Source organism: Scyliorhinus torazame, chromosome 3 (genome assembly GCF_047496885.1).
Source record: "Scyliorhinus torazame isolate Kashiwa2021f chromosome 3, sScyTor2.1, whole genome shotgun sequence".
NCBI classification, from domain to species: domain Eukaryota; kingdom Metazoa; phylum Chordata; class Chondrichthyes; order Carcharhiniformes; family Scyliorhinidae; genus Scyliorhinus; species Scyliorhinus torazame.
Genome location: NC_092709.1, coordinates 208,595,051 through 208,618,201, shown reverse-complemented (window position 1 = coordinate 208,618,201; position 23,151 = coordinate 208,595,051). Strand labels below are relative to the sequence as shown.

Sequence of the window (23,151 nt, the reverse complement as noted above, 5' to 3'; positions counted from 1 at the left end):
TGCAAATTTTGGAATGGCATTGATAAACATCAATTTATTTTCAATGAAATTCAGGGGGTGGGCTGTAGCCAGACAGATTAAGAGTGAGACGCTGCTCTTATCAGTGATGTGATCACACAAGACAGAGAGAGATTAATCCTTTCTCTCTGTGTTGTTACTCAGAATGTAACTCCTGTTACTCATTCCTTTTGTATCATTTATCTTGGAACACAAAGACTGTCCCTGATTTTATAGGAGCCTAATTAAGGTGCCTTGACTGATGAGTAACAGTTGGTAAGTGGTATTTCTATTCTGTAGCCCTTTTTAAACAAAAATCATGCTCTTTTATCTGGTAAACAGCTAAAGTTGCATTCATCATAGATTGCTGAGAGATAAATCCGTCTGTCCATGTGGCTTGGAGCCACAGAGTGTAAGCATCAAACCAGGTAGACAACTTCATTTATACAAAAACGTAGGCCTTTGTCTCAGTTGCAGTCACCTTTCTCTTTATCCGATTGGACAGAAATGTTTTGGGACTTAAAATCTCCTTAGTAAATCATTTTTGTACAAGTAGTTGATATGTTCCATGCTGTGTTAATCTCACTTAATTGACTGTTCTGAATGCATCCTATTTGTTTTCATTTGGACAACTCGAGCAGACTGTCAGACACAGTCCACTGTTTGTCAAATCTCTGTAACAAAGAATTGTTGTTTTTTGGTACTAATGACTCAGTTGCAAATCATTAGGTGAGAGGATTTCACAAATACTTTCCATTCCATTTTAAGAACTTCTACGTTTGAGGCTTCTTTAGTTTGCATCATGAGAGATTTGCATCTGAGCAACAACAATAACAACTTGCATTCATGTAACACCTTTAATGTAAGCAAACATCCAAAGGAGCATTGCAGGAGAATTCTCAAACAATACTTTACAGAAAGTCACATAAAGAGTTTTGGGAGCAGATGACCAAAAGCTGGTCAAGGAGATATGTTTTAAGCAACATCTAAAAGAAGGAAAGAAAGGTAGAACGGCAGAGATGTTTAGGGAAGAAGATCCAGAGTTTAGGAACTTGACAGATGAAGGCACATGACTACCAATGGCAATGTATAGCAAAAGGGTATAAATTATTTATAACCTCAGTTATAATGCAACTGTACAATTGAACAGTATGATGCTTAAACTCACCTGTCAAAAATTAAAAACTCCAATAAAAATATATTTTTTTAAATGACTGCCTATCGAAAATCCAATTTGTTATTGAGCATTTACTGCCAACAGTTGTTAGAAATAAAATATAAACATAAATAATGAACAAAAGCAAAACCCTCCAGACGCTGGAGATCTGGGGTGGGATTCTCCCCTACCCGGCAGGGCGGGGGGGGTCCCGGCGGGATAGAGTGGCGTGAACCACTCTGATGTCGGGCCTCCCCAAAGGTGCAGATTACTCCGCACCTTTAGGGGCCAAGCCCTCACCTTTAGGGGCTAGGCCCACGCCAGAGTGGTTGCCGTCCCGCCGGCTGGCGTGGAAGGCCTTTGGCGCCATGCCAGCTGGAGCCGAAGGGACTCCGCCGGCCAGCGGAAGTCCACACATGCGCGGGAGCGTCAGCAGCTGCTGATGTCATCCCCGCGCATGTGCAGGGGGGGGTCACCTTCGCGTCGGCCTTTGCGAAGGCTATGACCGACGCGGAGGGGAAAGAGTGCCCCCACGGCACAGGCCCGCCCGCGGATCGGTGGGCCCCGATAGCAGGCCAGGCCACCGTGGGAGCACCCCTCAGGACCCCGGAGCCCGCTCGCGCCGCCTGGTCCCGCCGGTAAGGGAGGTGGTTTAATTCACGCCGGCGGGACCGGCATTACAGCAGCGGGACTTCGGCCCATCGCGGGCCGGAGAATTGCCGGGGGGGGGGGACCGCCATCCGCGATTCCCCACCCTGCCGAATCTCCGGTGCCGGAGAATTTGGCGGCCGGCGGGGGCGGGATTCACGCCGCCCCCCGGCGATTCTCCGACCCTATAAATTTAGTTTATATTCCTATGAGTTTTGAAGATTGCATGCGGAGCTCTAATGTGATTAATTTGGGAAGATGATGTGGAGGAGCCAGCGTTGGACTGGGGTGGGCACAGTAAGAAGTCTTACAACACAAGGTTAAAGTCCAACAGGTTTGTTTCAAACACTAGCTTTCGGAGCACTGCTCCTTCCTCAGGTGAATCAGAGAAAATACTTCCTCCTATGTGGAGAATCCAAATCGAAGGTGCGGTGAAACTGTTCTTAAATAGAAAATAATATTGGGAATGATGTAAATAGGCTGATGATTCATTATTGGCCATTGGGGCGACTGTTCAAGACCAATTTCATCCATAATATTTTAAAATTAGAGCTAGGACAGTTAGGAATAAAATGAGGAAGTCTTCTTCTACACAAAGGGTAGTCTTGAACTCATCCCCCAAATCTGCAGATGCGAGATAAATTGAAATTTTCATGAATAAAACTGATAAATGTTTGTTGGATTATGCAGAATAGGTAGGTAAATGGAGTTATTAAGACAAAGTATCCATGATCTGATGTAATTATGGAGAAGACTCAAGAGGCTGAATGGCCTATTTCTGTTCCTCTGTAACAAAGCTGTTTTACAATCATCGGTCGACAAGAACATTCGCAGCTTTTATGAAGGGACCACAATAAATAACAATAATTTCAAATGGCAGCCTTAAAATTACTATGCAATGCAAAAACAAGCATAATGGTTATGTATTTCCATTTCTGTGGAAACCACTGGACTAGTTAAACAGCAGCGAATAAAGTCAGCACCAGAAAACCATTCCAGGAAGCCATTCTCTATTACACAAGGTACACAAGGAAACCACAACCTCCAGTTATATTTTTTAAAAGAAATGGAACCAGCTTACTCTGTTTGCAGTCTGGGCTCATAACATTCCCAATACTGCAAACCTTAGACCTGTGAAATCCAAATTAAACACATGTGGAGCATGGGCACCAGACGGGTCATTTTGCCTTCATGTTGATCTTTTGTAGCCTGGAGAAATGCAGGAAGATCAAAAGAGCACTGCAGCATGTCACTAGGCATTTCCTTTGATACCAGAGGGTTAGGTTTTTTTAACTGGTATCAGACTATCATGCTGGGGACCTGAGGGAATATAAAAGTATTGCCCATCCTATTGATCTGCCCGCAGCTTGGCTACAGAAATAAATGATTACAAGATCACAAGATACTTCCAGATGAGGAAAGCCATACAGCCCATCTTAATTCATCCATTCTAAGAGATCCTAGAGTCCCTTCTCCCACAAGAGTATCATATTGTCTTTTAAATTATTCTCGGGTTTTTGCTTCAATTATCTTTTGCTAGTTTGAATTTAGCGCTTCCCATAGTTTTGTCCCTGCAGTTTAATTCAAAATAATACTAATGATTAATACTCTCTATGCCCTTAACAGTCATATATGCTTCAATAAGATCATTTTTCAGACAGCTTGAAAGATTTTATAGCTTTGATAGACATACTCAGAATCAAGAGGAGAGTAGATGGAGAACAATTCCCATTGATGGAAGAATTGAGAGCAAGAGGGCACAGATTTAAAGTAATTGGCAAAAGAAGCAATGGTGACATGAGGAGAAACTTTTTTAGGCAGAGAATGGTTAGGATCTGAATACGCTGCCTGAGAGTGTGGTGCAAGCAGCTTAAATCGAAGCATTCAAAAGGGTTGGATTATTTTCTGAAGATGAAGAATGGGTGCAGGGCTACGGGGAGGAGATGGTAGAGCGACACTAGGTGAATTGCTCCTTCAGAGGGCCAGCATTGACACGATGGACCAAATGGCTGCATCCTGTGCTGTAATCATTCTGTGATGCTGTGAACCGTTGGCAAGGCCACTTAGTTCCTTCCTTTCCGGACACAGAAAATCAGCCTTGTGGATCTTCTCCACACTCATTCTAGCTCTTACGTGTTTCTCATTTCTTTTTGACCACACCAGTCATTTCTTTATTCTTTCATTGGCTGCACACTGCTAAGAGTCATTTTCTGAACCACTGTGTCTCCTAATGCGAGATGGCCTCAATGATGGCTGCCAATACACTTCTGCGCATATGCAGAAAACCAATGATGCTGCACCCCAGTGTATGTCTTTGATTTATTTAACCACAGTCTGCGACCTTACTTGCAGAGCTGATTCTGACCCATGGTCCTGAATAAAAACCTTTTTTTTTGCTGTGTGTAGTTCATCATTAAGATTTTGATATGGGAGAGAAATAGGACCGGAATTGGTCTTATACCCTCAGGGTACTGAACTGAGGCTAGGATATGAAATCTGAACGAGCAAATCGCCCGAGTGCTCCTCTGTTTTCGGCAAGATCAGCTGGACAAAGTCATCCAAAACTAAATTGAAAATCAATCCTTCTTAACTCAAGTGTCCCAGGGAAGTGGCAGATATGATGATTCAAATTATCTTCTAAATGAGATTCAACAACACGTTTCTAATGAAAACAATTTGTAGTTATATTGGCAAGTGCAATTAAGTTCAGGGTGGCATCGCAATGGCATCACAGAGTAAAACAATACAACTGTGTGTGCATGGCATTTGCAGTAAACACATGTGAACTCACATATAAATAATGAAATACTTTACCAACGTAAGGTAGTGTTTTAGGGGAAGCAGGAAGGTAAAAGAGAAACTGCTAGTGCAAGTGTGGAAATTATCTGTAGCTTCTATTCTCATTCTAATTTATTTATTTTATTATAGAGAAGCTAATATGGTACTTTTTAACTAAACAAAATTCATAACTCTAAAATGGTTATAATGCTGAAGCTGTTCCACCACACTGACCTAACAAAATAATTGAAGATAATTTTATTACTATTAAATCTGTTTTTATATGCAATGGAATCTCAGTATGATTCCACCCTCTTGGACCCAAAGACTGAATAGGTGGAGAGTAACAGTACTGCCACGGTTCGTTAGGCCCTTTCCACAAGTAGCCTTAGCAGTGGTTTTCATCAGAAATCAGGGCAAAGAAAGGTGGGCCTCCGGGTTTTCTATCTGCTGTTGGACAACAGCCACCATATGTTACCTAGGCTTCAAGTTCCAGTGGCACATGGGTTTACTTCTTTAGATTTGTGTCTGATTTTCTTGGACTATCTGATCTGAGGTGACCCCAGGTGTAACATCCACCATCAGCTTCATGGGGAACAATGGATACAGGCATCTCCCAGTTTCTGCTGGGAGCGGCTTACATATGCAGATTAGCTTCTGATACCATGTATGCTTCATCCATTTGTACCAGGCATTGAGTAGCTTATCTGACAGCCCTTAAAGGGCAGCTGGAGGCCACTCATGCAGCCTGAAAATGTTTTTATTGTTTATTTTTGTAGATCCAGCAGTAAGCCCTCAAAAATATTTTGGCCTGTTTGCCAATTTCTGACACAACAACTGACAAGATATTTCGGTGGCAGCATTTCCATTAAATACTGATCTTCATACCAGTTTTGTTCGTTTTCAGCTACAATCACAGGCGATTGGAGCCAAAGTCAAAAATGATCCCTCACCACTGTTTAACAAGGGCAATTTGACACCAACAAATGGCTGTTGCTTCTGTTGTCTACTCATATGTTTGTTCCTAGTTGGAACAAGGTCATATTAAGAACCTGATCACATGGCATTTGATGACATCATCAGCCATTTGCGCGGGCAAATGGGCAGCTTGTCGATTCAACACCTTTCCAATAAAGCTCTTGTTTGTTTGTATGTTCATGGTCTGTAAGCCTATCCTTTAAAAATACCGCAGCTTCAAAGTTTTAAAGAGGGTTTTAAATCTTTATTAATGGAAGTAAAATATGACCCTGTTTATAAAGCAATTTAACACACAATAAGTTTTTAAAAGATGAACAGGTTTGAGTGTTAATAAAATTGGCAGGCACAAAATGTAATTCTTTGCACACAGCTCAGCCTTAAACGGCTACATCTCAGGGTTGTTCATAGAAACATAGAAAATAGGAGCAGGAGGAGGCCATTTGACTTTTCGAGCCTGCCATTCATTATGATCATAGCTGATCATCCAACTCAATAGCCTGATCCTGCCTTCCCCCCATATCCTTTGATCCGCTTCGCCCCAAGTGCTAGATCTAACTGATTCTTGAAAACAGATTTGGTCAAAGAAGTATGTTTTGAAAGGGAAGCTGAAGTACTTTAGGTTCCTACACCCAACACTGGCAAAATGGATTGGAGATGGAAGAGAAGAATTGTGGTGCAGGCGTGCTTACACCAGAGGCAGACCTACACCTGCCTCCTGTGTTTAAGAAAGCATGCACACCTGGGAATGTCTGAAGGGAATTGTATTCACAGGCTGAAGTGCACCGAGGCAGTGAGTAAGCTATACAGCAATTTGACATGCAGACAACCACAAGGACCAAACTGCAGTCATGGTCAAAGTGACCTTGACGTTTATGCCTCTAACTCTTTCCCAGCTACAACAGAGGACACTTCCGATATCAGTCAGTGTATATAGTTCACCAGGACAAACATATTCATGAGTTTTTAAGGTTGACTGCAGCTCCTAAAGGTGATGGAGCAGAATGGTACAGATGTAGTTACTGGCTTGGTCCACCGCCATCGCCAGTCTGTGTGAAATGTTAAATGCAGTATCAAAGAATCCCAGAGCGTTCTAAATATCAAACTCCTTTATACACAGACCACATGTAGACTATAGCTTGAGCATTATCATCAATAAATTTCATAAGCTGGCATCCCGATCAGCAGGTTTTCACTCCTACAATACCGTGCAACTTATTTCCTCAGTCATTTTTGTGATCTCATCCAACTGACTACCTCAAACTGACTACCTGCATCTAAATTTTCCAAACTTGCAAGAGTGAAGTGAGCAAGGAGAGTACAGCAATGCTGACTGGTTGGTTCTTGCTGATACATGGAAAGAATCATGACCGAAACAGAAGGGGAACACACTTTAGAACACACTATAACTTACATGGGTGTATGTGCTCGGGTCTAAACCCCTTTGTGAGAACAATTTCATTATGATCATAGCTGATCATCCTTTCACTTGGAACTGTCCCATTGAATACCCATTTGCCTAGAGTTTGATCCTCCATTCACCATGACATTACTGCAGTTATCGAACCAAACCCTGGATCATCCCAGAATGCAGGAATAATTCCAGCTTCTTTTCTCCACTGCTTAAGCCTGTCTCTACCGTATACTGCACCTCACCATACTCACCATACATGAAAGGTGCTTCCATGTTAGCTGACATTGTTAATGGCTCTCTCTCCTTCGAATGGTAATTCCCTTGTATCTGTTGCCCTTGTTCTTCTAGGAGGTACAGGTTGTGGGTTTGTATGGTGCTTCTGAAGGAGCCCTGTTGAAAGCACCATGCTGCAGACATTGGGTAGCCACCAGGGCTCCAGCTCAATACAGCTTCCTCTCCGTCCCAAGGTGACCCCCAGAACCCTATGGGCACCGACTGGGAGGAAGGAGTCTTGGTGAGATGCTGCAGTGAGTTGCTGTAGATGGGGCTGTTTACACAGGGCTAAATCGCTGGCTTTGAAAGCAGGCCAAGACAGGCCAGCAACACGGTTCAATTCCCGGAACAGTCTCCCCGAACAGGCGCTGGAATGTGGCGACTAGGGGCTTTTCACAGTAACTTCATTTGAAGCCTACTTGTGACAATAAGCGATTTTCATTTCATATGGTACATACTACTGTTGCTACATGTCAGTGTTAGTGGGGATGAATGTTAAAGGTGGTGGATAGGATGCCAATCAAATGGACAGCTTTGTCTTGGATGGCGCTGGATACTGCCAAATGTTGACACAGCCCCAGAGCCTTTGCAGTATTCAGTGACTACAGTTATCTCTTGATCACACATGGAGTGAATCGAATAGCTGAAGATTGCAATCTTTGATGCTGGAGACAGGAGGCCAAGATGGATCATCCACTCGAAGCTTCTGGCTGAAGATTGTTACAAATACATCAGCCTGACAGTGAACTGGATCTTTTGTAATGACAATCAATGGCAGTTTTCATTTCTTAGTTATCAATACTGGAACTAGCTTTTAATTCTAGATTAATTAATTTAATTTAATTTCCACCTGCTGCCAAGGTGGGATTTGAACTCATGACCCAGAACATTAACCTAAGTCTATGGATTATAAATCCAATAACATTACCGCGACACCACCATATCCCCTCTAATCATGGCTTGAGAATTGTCAACAATGACATTTCTTTCTACTACCAAATCATTACCATGGTGTTCTCTTAGGATCAAACCTTGGCCCTTTCTAATTCTCATTTGTGTTGCCCCTCGGCAAAATCTTGGGAAAATACAATATCAGGTTCAACATGTACGCTGACAACATCCAGCGCTACCTCACCACCACCTCTCTCCAACCTTATGCTGTCTTCACATTGTCAAATTGCTTATCTGACATCCAGTACCGGAAGAGAAGAAATTCCCTCCCAATTGAATAGTGAAAAGGCCAAAGCCATTGTCTTCAACTACAAGCTCTGCTCCCGACCTACCAACTCCATCCATCCCCTGGCAACTATGCAGAATGTCCATAGTTTCCTCTGGGTTTCCTCTGGGTGTTCCGGTTTGCTCCCAGTCCAAAGATGCGCAGGTTAGGTGGGTTGGCCATGATAAATTGCCCCTTAGTGTCCAAAAGGTTGGGTGGGGTTACGGGAATGGGTCAGGGGAGTGAGCCTAGATACAGAGAGGGTCGGTGTAGACTCAATGGGCCGAATGGCCTCCTTCTGCACTGTAGGGATTCTATGATCTCTGAAATCTCCTCCAGCCCTACAACCTCCTGAAGTATTAGTGTTCTTCGAATTACAGTCTCTTGGGCATTCCTGATTTTAGTCACTCCATCATTGGTAGCTATGCTCTCTTTCCTAAGCTCTGGAACACCCTCCTTAAGCCTCTCTACCTCACTTTTTTCCTTTAAGACAAGGAAGCTCCTTAAAACCTACACCTTTGACCAAACATTTGATCATCTGCTCATATATTTCCTGATATGGTCCAGTGTCAAATTTTGGTTTGAATTGTCACTATGATGGGCGACACGGTGACGCAGTGGTCAGCACTGCTGCTCATGGTGCCGTGGACTCGGGTTTGATCCCGGCCCAAGGTCACAGTCCGTTTGGAGTTTGCAGATTCTCCCCTTGCCTGCATGGGTCTCACCCCCACAACCCAAAGATGTGCAGGATGGGTGGATTGGCCACGCTAAATTGCCCTTAATTGGAAAAATGTAAAAAAAACAATTGTCTCTATGAAGTGCCTTGAGACTTTTTCTTATGTTATACGTGCTATCAAAATGCAAGCTGTTGTTATTGATGTGACATAATTTCCCTTTAAAGCAAGTAATGTTACCTTTAAGTTGTTCGGCCTGTGCAGGAAATCCCATGCCAAAATGAATTGACACTCAGAGCTCTCTTCGTTCACTTAATGAATTCAAACCTCAAAATCAAAATAACTGAATAGGAATCTGCCAAATTTGGAGGTACATTCTCCAACCTTCACAACATTAGTGCAAGTTTCACTCCGATAATGTGCAGTGCTTTACACGGTTTACCTTACTGTAAACAATCAACTGGAGTACTTTACAATGTTATTTATTGTTTTATTTTAATATATTTTTGTAGGCAATGCCGATGATATCAGAAAAAGGGAAGGCTGGTGAGTAAACTTATATCTTTCTTCAGAACTTGTGCTATTCCTTCACACACTTCACCTGTTCAGTCTTTGCTTTTCAAACAGTCGATAAATAGCACATTTGGAAGCTTGTGGGGTTTTTTTGTGCGGAATGCATGACATTTCACTGGACTTTTGTCAGGCATTTTTAGTTTATTGCATAACCTCATAGTGTGCACATTATTCCATCATATCAGCAGGTGCACGGAGTTTATATCTATTAGCTATAAATGATTCTGTCTCTGTGTGAATAAAGTTGGCTCATTTCACTGCGCGGGTACATTTCTCATCAATTCTGTAGAAGTGGCTAACCTTTCAAATTAACATGTGTGGGGTGTTTCTACTTGGTCAAGGATTCCAAGCTTGGACTTCAAAGAATGCATTTTAGGTCCTTTATTCTCCGCATGCAAATCTTTGATGGTCAAAGACGTATTCTTGGGTGCAGAGTTTAGTGAAGATTTACATTCCGACAGAGCTTTCTTAATTCGTCAGTCACCGTGCCAGATTGCTGTGTGGGAAAGGATGTTGTTTTGTTTTGGAGGCACAAATGCCGCATTGCTAGGATGTTAGCGTATAAATAGCAAAATGTGTATATTTTTGCATTTTTTCTGCTGCTGTTCTTCTGCTTTCTTTTCATCGAAAATTTCCATGCACACTGATTATTCTCATCACAAACTGTCTCCTTCCCTTTATTTCCCCACGACTAGAATTTACATGCATGAAGTCTTTTTCCTGTTGCTGGGCTTTGGTTATCTGAAGGAAAAAATACTCACTCAAGTTTCATTAATATTAAAATATTCAGATTCCAAATACTGTGGATGATGGAATTGGGAATATTTTAGATTACCGATATAATGGACCATTTTCATTAAAAACAGGATAACCTGTTTTGAAGCCTCCAGTCATGGTTCTCGTGATAACTTAGTAAGTTAATCCCTTTGCCCATTTGATACTAAGCCATTCAAATCATGCAGATCCTAGGTTTGCACACAGCTCCAGTTGAGAATTTGTTGGAGGTGTACAGTGGTTCTTCAAACTTTAGAATAAAAAGAAAAATATATGAGATTGGGCCATAGTATGGGATACACTGCAAGGTGGCTCAATGGTTAGCACTGGTGCCTCATAGCACCAGAGCCCAGGGTTCAATTCTAGCTTTGGATGATTGTGTGGAGTTTGCACATTCTTCCCATGTCTGCATGGGTTTCCTCTGGGTGCTCCAGTTTCCTCCCACAGTCCAAAGATGTGCAGGTTAGGTGGATTGGCCATGCTAAATTGCCCCTTAAGTGTCCAATGGTGTCCAGGTTAGATGGGGCTGCGGGGATAGGGCGGGGGAGTGGGCCTTGTGGGGTGTTTTTTTGGAGGGTCGGTGCAGACACGATGGACTGAATGGCCCCTTCTGCACTATAGGGATTCTATGATTCTATGTATGGAACCAGAGAAAACAAGACATCAAAAAATCAACAAATTGTGAATTTTTCCTCTCTCTGTGCAGTTCTTACCATTTTAACCCACTTCTAGAGTTTTCATAGAGAGCTTACTGAAGTAGTATCCATTTCAAACTGCTTAATTCTAATCCTATCCCTAACATATGCATGAGGATCAAACCTAGTCTCATCTGACTTCTGGCTCTCAGATCTGAATTGTGAGGACTTTGGGGTAATCTCAGTTTAGTTGAGGGCATATGGAGCCCAAAGTAGAAAACATGGGGCGAGATTCTCCGACCCCCCGCTGGGTCGGAGAATCGCCGGGGGCTGGCGTGAGTCCCGCCCCCGCGGGTTGCCGAATTCTCCACCACCGGATATTCGGCGGGGGCGGGAATCGCGCTGCGCCGGTTGGCGGGCCACCCCCCGCGATTCTCCGGCCCGGATGAGCCTAAGTCCAGCCGCTAAAATGCCTGTCCCGCCGGCATAGATTAAACCACCTACCTTACCGGGACAAGGCAGCGCGGGCGGGCTCCGGGGTCCTGGGGGGGGCGCGGGGTGATCTGGCCCCGGGGGATGGCCCCACGGTGGCCTGGCCCGCGATCGGGGCCCACCGATCCGCGGGCGGGCCTGTGCCGTGGGGGCACTCTTTCCCTTCCGCCTTCGCCACGGTCTCCACCATGGCAAAGAGGCGGAAGAGACTCCCTCCACTGCGCATGCGCGGGAATGCCGTCAGCGGCCGCTGACGCTCCCGCGCATGTGCCGCCCGGAGATGTCATTTCCGTGCCAGCTGGCGGGGCACCAAAGGCCTTTCCCGCTAGCTGGCGGGGCGGAAATTCATCCGGCGCGGGCCTAGCCCCTCAAGGTTGGGGCTCGGCCCTCAAAGATGCGGAGCATTCCGCACCTTTGGGGCGGCGTGATGCCCGACTGATTTGCGCCATTTTGGGCGCCAGTTGGCGGACATCGCGCCGATACCGGAGAATTTCGCCCATGATTCCAATCCAGCATGAAATATCACTCAGTTGTGAGAAATCTTTAAAACTGCACCATATTGTTTTTTTTTAATTGTTAAAATAAGGAAAGAGCACTCGTCGCTCTTCAGTGCATCGGGCTGAGGGGCATAATAGAGAGTACCCTTGGACCTTTCACTGTACTATGTTGACACTATTGCTTATAATAATACTGGTATCAACAATGGGAAATGTTCCCTTTCCTAGAACTTCGGTGAGAGAAATATTTTAACAAAATCATAAAACGACATTGTTCCCAATATTCTGAAGAATTATCAGTCTGATAGAAATACTGGCTTACAAGTGGGAATCCTATTTTATATATTATGCAGAATGCACCATATAGCTTTTCATTTTTTTAATTGGCCATTTGGTTTTATTGAGCACCAACTATAGATTAATCAATTATAAATGCCCAAATTACTAGCAATCACAAACATTTGTTGAACAAAATGTTCTACAGAGTTTAGGAGCTGTGATTTCAGGGTGCTTTATAATAGTTTTGTTCTCTGTTTCATTATATGGAACAGTATGAACTGGTCAAAAAACATCTCACTGAGGAAAAAAAACTTCAGTGCAAAATGCAAAATACGTTCTGTACAGACTGTGTTTCATCAGTTAATAATCTGTTTCGAATCATCCCCTCCCTTGACATTTCTTTCCATTTAATCAGTTGGTGGGAAGCTCAGGACGCAAAACAATGACAAAAATAACTTTATCCTTTTGCTTTCAGATGAGTAAACAAAAATAACAAAACATCTCCATGGTTCCTTAATTAACTCAATACTGGTCAAGAACTGAAAGACTCACATTGGCAACTGACTAAATGAGTGTGTGTCTGTGGTAATTGTTTGGATTTTAATTTCTGGTCGAGTTCCATCCCCCTGTGCATTCTACTTCATGTTCATTGAATAGAAATTATTTTGTTGAATTCTCCATTTCGGGTAATGAATCAACTCTTTGATATGGCGGCATTAGAGGCACTGTAGAAAAGATTCATGAGAATGGTTCCAGTTGTGTGGAACTTCAGTTCCATGGACCAATTACAAAAGTGGGAGCAGTTCCCCTTGGAGAAGAGATGTTTAAGAGGAGATTTGATAGAGGTTTAAAAAGCCCTGGGAGTCTGGACAGTGCAGTTAGGGGGACACTGTTCCCTTTGGTGGAGGGATGAAGAACCAGAGGACACTAAATTAAGGTGATTGGCAAGAGAAGCAACAGTGACACGAGGAAGAGCCTCCGAAGACAGCACGTGCTTAGAATCAGGAATGATCTACCTGAGAGTGTGGTGGAGGCAAATTCAATCGGATGGCAAAAGCTCAAGAAGCCAGCTCACCATCACCTGCTGAAGGGCAATAGAAATGCCGGCCGAGCCAGCAGTGCCCACGGACCATGAAAGAATGTTTAAAAAGTTGCCTCTTGCATTTCTTCCCACAACAGTGACTATAATTCAAAATGCTTCAATTGTGAAAGGTGTTACATAAATGCTAGTTACTGTTTTGCAGGAAGGTAGGAAAAGTACAAAAGTTTTACTTTCTCAAAGCTGGAACTTGTATCTGGAGAAGCAACCATTACAATTTGTAAAAGGTAATGTGATTGAATTGTATTTCTTTATGTAAGTGATCCTACCTTCCATGGTGAAGGTGGGTTTAAACTTCTGTCTTGGAGGCAGTATTTTAACAAAAAATATCATTGTATCACACTCCTGGGCAGTATTTTAACAGTTAAATTGCTTAAAATTAGTTAGTTATTCCAAGAGAATCACATGCCTGGTACTGATTGAACCCTCATGCCCTTTCATTCTGTGATGACATAGATCCTGTTATGGAAATAGGATAAAAAGGTCAAAGGTTGTACTTATCCTTTGGTGGTTATGATCTCTGAACCTCCTTTGGAGACATTAACTTTAGTTGTATCACTACTGCAACCATGAGGCAACATCGCATTTATTTTAGTACATGCAATCCTTTAGAATGTCAAACAACTGTGCTTACATATGTTTAATAAAATTTGGGATCTCTCTGAACATTTTTTTAAAAGTCTACGATAGATTAATTAACTTGCACAACTGTAGCAACACAGCCAGGTGAACTCCTATATTTATAAATCACTGAGAGAAATAGAAACATTAAAAAACCTCACCCCAGGTGGCATGGTGGCACAGTGGTTATCACTGCTGCCTCACGGCGCCGAGGACCCGGGTTCGAACCCGGCGCTGGGTCACTGTCCGTGTGGAGTTTGCACATTCTCCCCATGTCTGCGTGCGTCTCACCCCCACAACCCATAGATGTGCAGGTAGGTGGACTGGCCATGCTAAATTTTCCCTTACTTGGAAAAAAAATGTTTTCATTTAAAAGAGAAAAAAATCCCTCCCAAGGTGTAAGTGGAATGCAAATGGGCATTGAGCCTAGTAGGATGAAATTTGGAACGCGAACGGAAAGGTTGGCCTACATCAGAACAGTTTGATGGCCGAGGTAGATGGACAGATGTGGGGATATTTACAGGGGCGTTTCAAACTGAGGTTGCTTAAGGTTTCAGTGATGGGCAAAGAGAAAAAGGATGCACAGGGAACATAAAGCAGAGAAGAGCCACTTGGAAAGACTTATGAGACTGGGGAAAATTGCAGAAAGGCAATGGAAGATTTGATGAACATCAATTTAGGAGGTTAGTGTGCTATATTAAAATTGAATGAGTTCCATTCTGCAACAATAGCCTCTGTCTCAGTGGTAGCACTTTAATAACAGAAGGTCATTGTGCAGTGATCTCTTTCCATTGCTGTCATGGACAATTGCATCTGTGGCAGATAGATGGATGAGGACAAGTTCAAGTAGGTTATTCCCTCTTGCTGATTCTCATACCTGCAATAAGGCTAACTTCACAATTATTTACTTCAGGACTTAGTCAGTGATGTCCATCATGCTGGGGTTCCCCACCCAGAGCATGTTCTGTGCTCTTACATAAGAAATGGGAGCTGGATATAATTGCATTTGAAGCTGTTCAGACAAGGTTCACAGGACTCATTCCTGGGATGAGGGGATTATCTTATGAAGAACGGTTGAACAAGTTGCTATACTCACTGGAGTGAGAGTGATTTTATGGAAACAAAAAAGACCCTGAGGGTATTTGCTAGGGTGGATCCTGGGAGGATGTTTCCACTTGTGTCGGAGTCTGGAAACAGAGGACACAGTTTAAGAATAAGTGGCATGATTTTCTGGCCGTTCACACTGGCGGGATCTTACAGTCTCACCTACAGTGCACCCCTGCTGTGGGCTTTGCAGCAGCAAGTGGTGGATTCAATGGGAAACTCTGTTGACAACAGCGGGTCTAGAAGATCCCGCCGTCAGCCACCCTCCGCTGCTGCAGATCACACCGCAGAGGGGGAGGAAAATCATGCCCATGGGGTCTATCATTTAAGATGGAGATGAGGAGAAATCACTCTCAAAAGGTCATTAGTCTGTGGAATTCTCTTCCACAGGAAGCACTGAAGGCTGGGTCATTGAATCAGAGTTAAGCAGTTTTTAGATAGGAAAGGGAGCCAGGATTTTGGGGGGCAGACAGCAAAGTGGAATCGAGACATGATCAGATCAGCCATGATCTTATTGAATAGTGGAGCAGGCTCAAAGGGTTAAATGGCTCTCTCCTGCTCCTAAGTCCTACATTTCTGGGAGTCAATAGTACACCCATCTTGAGTGTGCTCCACCATTCAATACGATCGTGACTGACCTGCCTTAATTTCACTTTCCTGCCTGTTATCCATATCTCTTGATACCCTGGGAAACCAAAACTTTATCTACCCCAATCTTGAAAATATTCAACGTTAGAGCATCCACAACCCTCCGAGGCAGAGAATTCGAAAGATTCAAAGACCTCTAAAGTAAAGAAGTTTCCCCTCGTCACAGTCCTTCTCCTGAGACTGTGCATCGTGCTCTAATTCCCCGATGAAGGGAAGGAACCACTTAGTGTTTACTCTGTCAAGCCTCTTTAGAGTATTTTATGTTTCAATCAGGTCACCTTTCAGTCTTCTAAACTCCAGATGGTAGAGGTGTAACATACTCAGCGTCTCGTCACAGGACAGCTCTCATCTTCTGGAACTAATATAATGAACCTAAATCCCAGTTTTATCTTCAGTGGTTTATAAAAGCGGTGGTGCTCAACATGGAACAGTACTCATTCATCTGGAAGTGGTAATCAATAGAAGGCTTATTTGTCCAATTTTTCACCAAAAGCCGTATAAGACTTAATGGTGGCAAAGTGAAAGTTGAAGACTTCCAGCGTCACTAACACTGATTCTATATCATCCATGATATGAGGAAACAATCTGGTACATTGGCTGTTAGTTGTACTCAGAGGATCATGATTGTGAGCAGTTTTTATCTGATTTGTCTGTGAGACAGCTCTCCAACTTTGGCAACAGCACCCAGATGTTAGTGAGAATGTTACAGCCGAGCTATCTGAGCTGGGTGTGCCTTTGCCACGTCCCGATTTGATGCCTAGGTTACAATCGAGTGGTCTCTGTGGTTTCATTGTTGGTTTTCTTGCTAGACCACTTCAAAGGTCAGTTAAGAATCAACCGCATTGGTGTAGAACTGAAGACAGACATAAACCAGACTGGATAAGAACAGCAGGTTTTCTTCCATACAGGGCATTCGATGTTTTCAGCAATACACCAGCACCGTGCTCAGTTTAACCAATTTCATTTCCAGATTCAAATTCTGCAGGTCATGCAAAAATATGGGCTTCCTTTTTTATAGTGAAAAAAATATATATAGAGGGCGATTCTCTGTGCCCCGCGCCGGGCCGGAGAATCGCCGCAACCGCGCCACGACGCCCTGACGACGGCGCGCGATTTTCCGAGGTGCGGAGAATCGGCGCCATTTGCACCGGTGCATTTGGCACGGCGCCAGCCGCGGGGCACTGGAATTGGCGGGGCCACAGATTCTCAGGCCCGGATGGGCCGAGCGGCGGTGCAGATACGACAGAGTCCTGCCGGCGCCGTTCACCCCTGGTCGCTGCCGGCGGGAACTCTTCGGGAACGGTCAGGGGTGGCCTGGTGGGGAGGGGAGGGGGTCTCCTTCACTAGGGGGGGGCGTCCGATGGGGTCTGGCCCGCAATCGGGGCCCACCGATCGGCGGGCAGGTCTTACCCCCCCACCGGGCCTACTTTCTGGCGCGGCTGGCCCCTGAACACCGACTCCATTTTGAGTCGGGGCCGTCGCGCTAAAGAAGTCCCCCGCGCATGCGCAGGATGGAGCTGGCCCAACTGCGCATGCGCGGGTTGGCGCGGCGCCCATTTGGCACCGTGAAAGGAGGCTGGAGTGGGGTGAACCGCTCCAGCACCGTGCTGGCTCCCTATGGGGGCCAGAATCGTACGTAACCGGGCCCAGTTTGCGCCGTCGTGAAACGTGACGACATTCACGACGGCGAGAACTCTTGGGCCCAATATGGGCGAATCGCCCCCATTTTTAAAAATAAATTTAGAATACACAATTCATTTTCTTTTCCAATTAAGGGGCAATTTAGCGTGGCCAATTCACCTAGCCTGCACATCTTTGGGTTGTGGGGGCGAAACCCACGCAAACACGGGGAGAATTTGCAAACTCCACATGGAGAGTGACCCAGAGCCGGGATCGAACCTGGGACCTCGGCAATTTTTATACTCGATGTCCAGTCCAATGAAGGCAAGCATTCCATATGATTTCTTGCCTACCTTGTCCACTTGTGTTGCCACTTTCAAAGATCTGTGGACCTGTACACCCATGTCTCTCTGACTTTCTATATTCCTGAGGGTTTTGCCAATTACGGTATATTTCCCCGTTAGACCTACCAAAATGCATTACTTCACATTTGTCCGAATTAAACTCCATTTGCCATTTCTCTGCCCACGTCTCCAACTATCTAAGTCCTGCTGTATCCTCTGACAATCCTCAATACTATCTGCCACTCCACCAACCTTGGTGTCATCCGTGAACTTGCTAATCAGACCAGCTACCTTTTCCTCCAAACCGTTTATGTACACTACAAACAACAGAGGCCCCAGCACAGATCCCTGTGGAGCACAACTAGTCACAACCTTCCATTAGTAGACCCTGTCTGCTGCCAATGCACGTTTACCACAAAGGTGGCTGTCGACACACGTCTGAGCATTCGTGGAAAACCAATGACACTGCAGGGGAGAAATAAGATTGGGATTTGTCTTTTAAAAATTTTGCCATGGGGGAGAAATAGTACTGGGCTTCATCTTATCCTCAGTGCTCCTTATTATGTTTACTGCCACCATCGGCGAGACAAAGGCATTTTTCAAAATAATTTTCTCCCCGTGACCAAGGCTTCTTATTCAGTTCTCTCTCCTTTTCCCTCCTTTCCTGAAGATGCTGCCACTTCTCAGACTTTATATTAAACTTTATCAGTTCCCATTAGGATTACTGCAAGTTTAAATTTTGCTCAACAAAATTGAGAAGGGCGGCACGTAGCACATTGCTGCCTACGGCGCTGAGGACCCAGGTTCGAATCCCGGCTCTGGGTCACTGTCCATGTGGAGTTTGCACATTCGCCCTGTGTCTACATGGGTTTCACCCCCACAATCCAAAGATGTGCTGGTTAGGTGGATTGGCCACGCTAAATTGCCCCTTAATTGAAAAAAAAATAATTGGGTACTTTAAATTTTTTTTTTTTTAAACAAAATTGAGAAACTAAATGAAGAAGATGAGGATCGCGCTGAGGTTAGACGAAAGAGTAGAGCTCTGGGACGGGATTCTCCGCCCCGACGTCGGCTTACCCATTCTCCGGCGCCGTTTTTCGGGCACCCGCGGGATCGCCGCTATGCCAGTCGGGGGCCTTTGACAGCGGACCCCGGCGATTCTCCAGGCCCCGATGGGCCAAGTGGCTGACGAGTTTGGCCGAGTACCGCAGGCGTGGATTACTGACCTCCCACACGGCGGGACCTGGAAGGTGAGTGTGTCCCCGTCCTGGAGGGGGAGCGGGGGGGTATCCAAAACCGGGGGGGGGGGGGGGCACGGTGGCCTAGCCCGTGATCGGGGCCTACCAATCGGCGGGCGGGCTGGTTCCGCGGGGGCCTACTTTACTCCACACCCGGGCCCCTGTAGGTCTCTGCCATATTGCCTGGGGGGCCGGCGCGGAGAAGGGAACCCCCGCGCATGTGCGGAAATACGCCGGCCGTTCCGCGCATGCGCGAACTCGCGTGGGCCGTTCCGCGTCAGCTGGAACTGCAGGGACCGCTCCGGTGCCAACCTAGCCCCCTAGGAAGGAGAGAATTCCTCACTTTCGGGGGCCGTTGACACTGGTCGTTGGCGCCAGTTTTCACGCCGGCGTGGGGACATAGCCCCATTATTAGAGAATCCCGCCCCTGATCTCCAATGCTTGCACAATCGTCACGCTTGCACAACTGCACAGCATGCGCCACGCTGCCAGCAAATAACACCTAATTAGTGATCGCTTAACCCTGAAGATTTCTTAAACAAAATGTAGCGGATAAAATGCTGACCAAACTGTAAGAATCAGATTGGGTGTATGGGCTGAATTTTCAAGGCACCTGCCAGCAGAAATGGATCTGCGGCAGCCGGAAAATGGCACGTTCAAACGTACCACCCTGTTGCCGTTATTGCAGTGGGCCCCACCATTTTGTTGGGATGAGTGCCCACTTGAAGAGAATATTTTTTTAAGTTGGTGCCAATGTTGCCTTAGGGTTTAACTGACTGGAGCACTGCGCACACTCTGTCCATTATTAATTGATAGCTCAAACTACCAGGATTTGAAAAATTGGGACTGCTTCACACTAATGGAGGCTAGACGGGCATCCTGATACTGTCCTGGACCAGAGCCGGCAGCCTGCCTGGGAATGCTTGGTTTCTGGCCAAGTGCATTACCTGTTCCAAATGAAACAAGTCTTCAAAATGCGCCACTTCTCCCAGCAGTGTACATTCTTACTGCACGTCAATATTTTTGTGGATTCAACTCTGGGGCTATCACAGTCAATTTCCCCTCTTATTCCACCAGGGAATGAGGAAAAAGCAATCAGGAAATGGAACACCAAATTGTCAGGAATTGCCAAATTCCCCCAGGATTCGCATTACTTCCCCCATCCCATCCAACGGGTCTGAAATATACAAGAGTAGGTCATCTGCGTAAAGCGAGACCCGGTGCTCCACCCGCCACCCCCCCGAACCAGCCCTTTCCAGTTCCTAGATGCCCTTAACGCCATGGCCAATGGCTCTATGGCCAGAGCAACCAGTAACGGGGAGAGGGGGCACCCTTGCCTCATGCCTCGGTGTCGTTTAAAATATCCCGACCTCAGCCAGTTCATACGCACACTCGCTACTGGTGCCTGATAGAGCAGCCGCACCCAGTCAATAAAGCCCTCACCAAACCCAAACCTTTCCAGCGCCTCCCACTGGTATTTCCACTCCACCCAATCAAAAGCCTTCTCCGCATCCATCGCTACCACCACCTCCACCTCCCCTCCTTCTGAGGGCATCATAGTAACATTTAAAAGCCTTGAGTTGCCTGCCCTTAACAAATCCCGTCTGGTCTTCCCCTATCACCCCCAGGAAACAGTCCTCTATCCTTGTGGCCAGTATCTTACCCAGCGGTTTGGCGTCCACATTCAGTAGAGAAATTAGCTTGTATGACCCGCATTGCTCCGGATCCTTCTCCCATTTCAGGATCAATGAAATCGAGGCCTGCGACATTGTTGGGGGACGACTCCCTTCTCTCTTGCTTCATTAAATGTCCTCACCAACAGTGGGCTCAATATCTCTGAAAACATCTTATAGAATTCCACCAGGTAGCCGTCAGGCCCCGGGGCCTTGCCCGACTGCATGCCCTCCAGCACCTCGATTATTTCCTCGATCGCAATTGGGGCTCCCAGCCCTTCCACCAGATCCTCATCTACCCTCGGAAACCTCAACTGATCCAAAAACTGCCTCATCCCCTCCACCCCAGCCAGGGGTTCCGACTCATATAATTTACTATAAAAGGCCTTAAACACCTCATTCACCCCCATAGGATCCAGGACAGTATTCCCGCCTCTACTCTTTACTTTCCCTATCTCCCAGGCCGCCTCCCTTTTTCTGAACTGGTGCACTAACATTCTGCTTGCCTTTTCCCCATACTCATAAATCGCCCCCTTGCCTTCCTCAACTGTTCCACCACTTTCCCTGTGGTCAACAGCCCAAACTCCGCCTGTAGCCTCCTCTGCTCCCTCAGTAGCCCCGCGCGAGTATCTCCTGTCTACCTGGAGTATCTGCACAAACCTATCCCTCTCAGCCAGTTCCGCCTTTTCTCTGTGGGCCCGTATTGAGATTAATTCCCCTCTGACCACTGCCTTCAAAGCTTCCCAAACCGTCGCTGCAGAGACCTCCCCTGTATCATTTGTTTCCAGGTAGTTCTGGATGGACTTGTTCACAAGCCCGCAGATCGCTTTGTCCGCTAGCAACCCCACATCCAGTCTCCACAGCGGGCATTGCCCTCTCTCCACACTAACCCGTAGATCCACCCAATGCGGGGCATGATCCGACATTGCGATTGCCGAGTACTCAGGATCCTCCACCCCCGGTATTAGCGCCCTACTCAGAACAAAAAAGTTGATGCAAGAGTATACCTTGTGGACATGGGAGAAAAAAGAAAACTCCTTCGCCCTTGGCAGTGCAAACCTCCATGGGTCTACTCCCCCCATCTGTTCCATAAACCCCTTCAATTCCTTTGCCGCGGCTGGCCTCCTCCCTGTCCTGGATTTTGATCGGTTCAATTCCGGATCAATGACTGTGTTAAAATCTCATCCCATAATCAGGTTATGTGACTGTAAGTCTGGAATCTTACCTAACACCCGCCTCATAAATTCCACATCGTCCCAATTCGGAGCATATATGTTCACGAGTACCACCCGCACTCCCTCCAGCTTCCCACTCACCATTATGTACCTATCCCCCTTGTCTGACACAATTCTCCCTGCCTCGAATGCCACTCGTTTGTTGATCAAGATCGCTACCCCCCTGATGTTTGAAAACTTCCAGCCCTGGAATTCCCTTCCTAATAGCACTACGGATGTACCTACACAAAGGGTCTGCAACTGTTCAAGATGGCAGCTCACCATCACTTTCTCCAGGGCAATTAGGGATAGACAATAAACGCTAGCCTGGTCAGTGATGCCCACATCCCAAAAAGGAATTTTAAAAAATTTGTTCTTGACTGCCATGAGGCATGAGGAACAGAAGTGATGTTCCTGATCCCACAACAATATTGCAAACCACTGCCAAACTGCATCTTACCACCAGCAACCCCACAGATGTATCAAGATCTATTACTGGTATCTTGTTAGCAAAATTTGTTTAAAGACAGCAGAAAGTTACCTTTTGGAGAGAATTGGCATTTGTGCTTTACCGGAATTATGATGACGAGGTTTCGGGCCCAATTTTAGACAAGCTTCTGATTCGCATATCAAACTTGACATGTCACCCATATTCTACTTGGATACAAACCTAAACTAATTGTTTCCCTTGTACAACACTTGGGTATAGCAGATTAACATTTTTTTGCTTCTGGGTGCTGGAATACAATTCCACAGGCACTGGCTGTCCTCCAGTGCTACAATGTCCGTTTCTCATATAGGTGCCAAGTGCTGCAACATTGGAAGCTACACAGTAACTGATCCTATCCTCATGTCCATACAAATGTTCTTTCCAGCAAAGGTTGCTAAACAGCAATTCAGGAGCAAGGACATTTGCTACAAATATTTCTCTCTTTTATTGCCTACCAATGTTGAGGCCATTTAGGGAACATTTACAGCCCATTCACTTGAGATCAACTAACTCAACTCTAATGGGGATCAAAGTTCTTTACTGTTAAAAGGCATGCTTTTATGCATCATAAATAACCTCCTCAACTTTAATTTATTACCATTTAATTTTGTCTCCGGTTTATTGATGCTAATGTTCCCTGGAACCTCCAGTATATCAGTGTCTTTGCAAAAGTAAACCATGGGCTGGATTCTCTGTTTCAGCGGCTAAGTGCTGACACA

The 23,151-nt window shown here is 45.4% G+C and overlaps 1 protein-coding gene across 2 annotated transcripts in view; it reads left to right on the top strand.

Moving 5' to 3' along the window:
- Positions 1–23,151, top strand: part of dlc1 (DLC1 Rho GTPase activating protein) — a 732,899-nt gene that overhangs the window by 418,691 nt on the left and 291,057 nt on the right. For both annotated transcript variants that reach the window (XM_072496832.1, XM_072496831.1), the window contains exon 5: positions 9,644–9,677. In XM_072496832.1, coding sequence (XP_072352933.1) covers positions 9,644–9,677 — 34 coding nt within the window. The remainder of the gene's footprint in view (positions 1–9,643; positions 9,678–23,151) is intronic.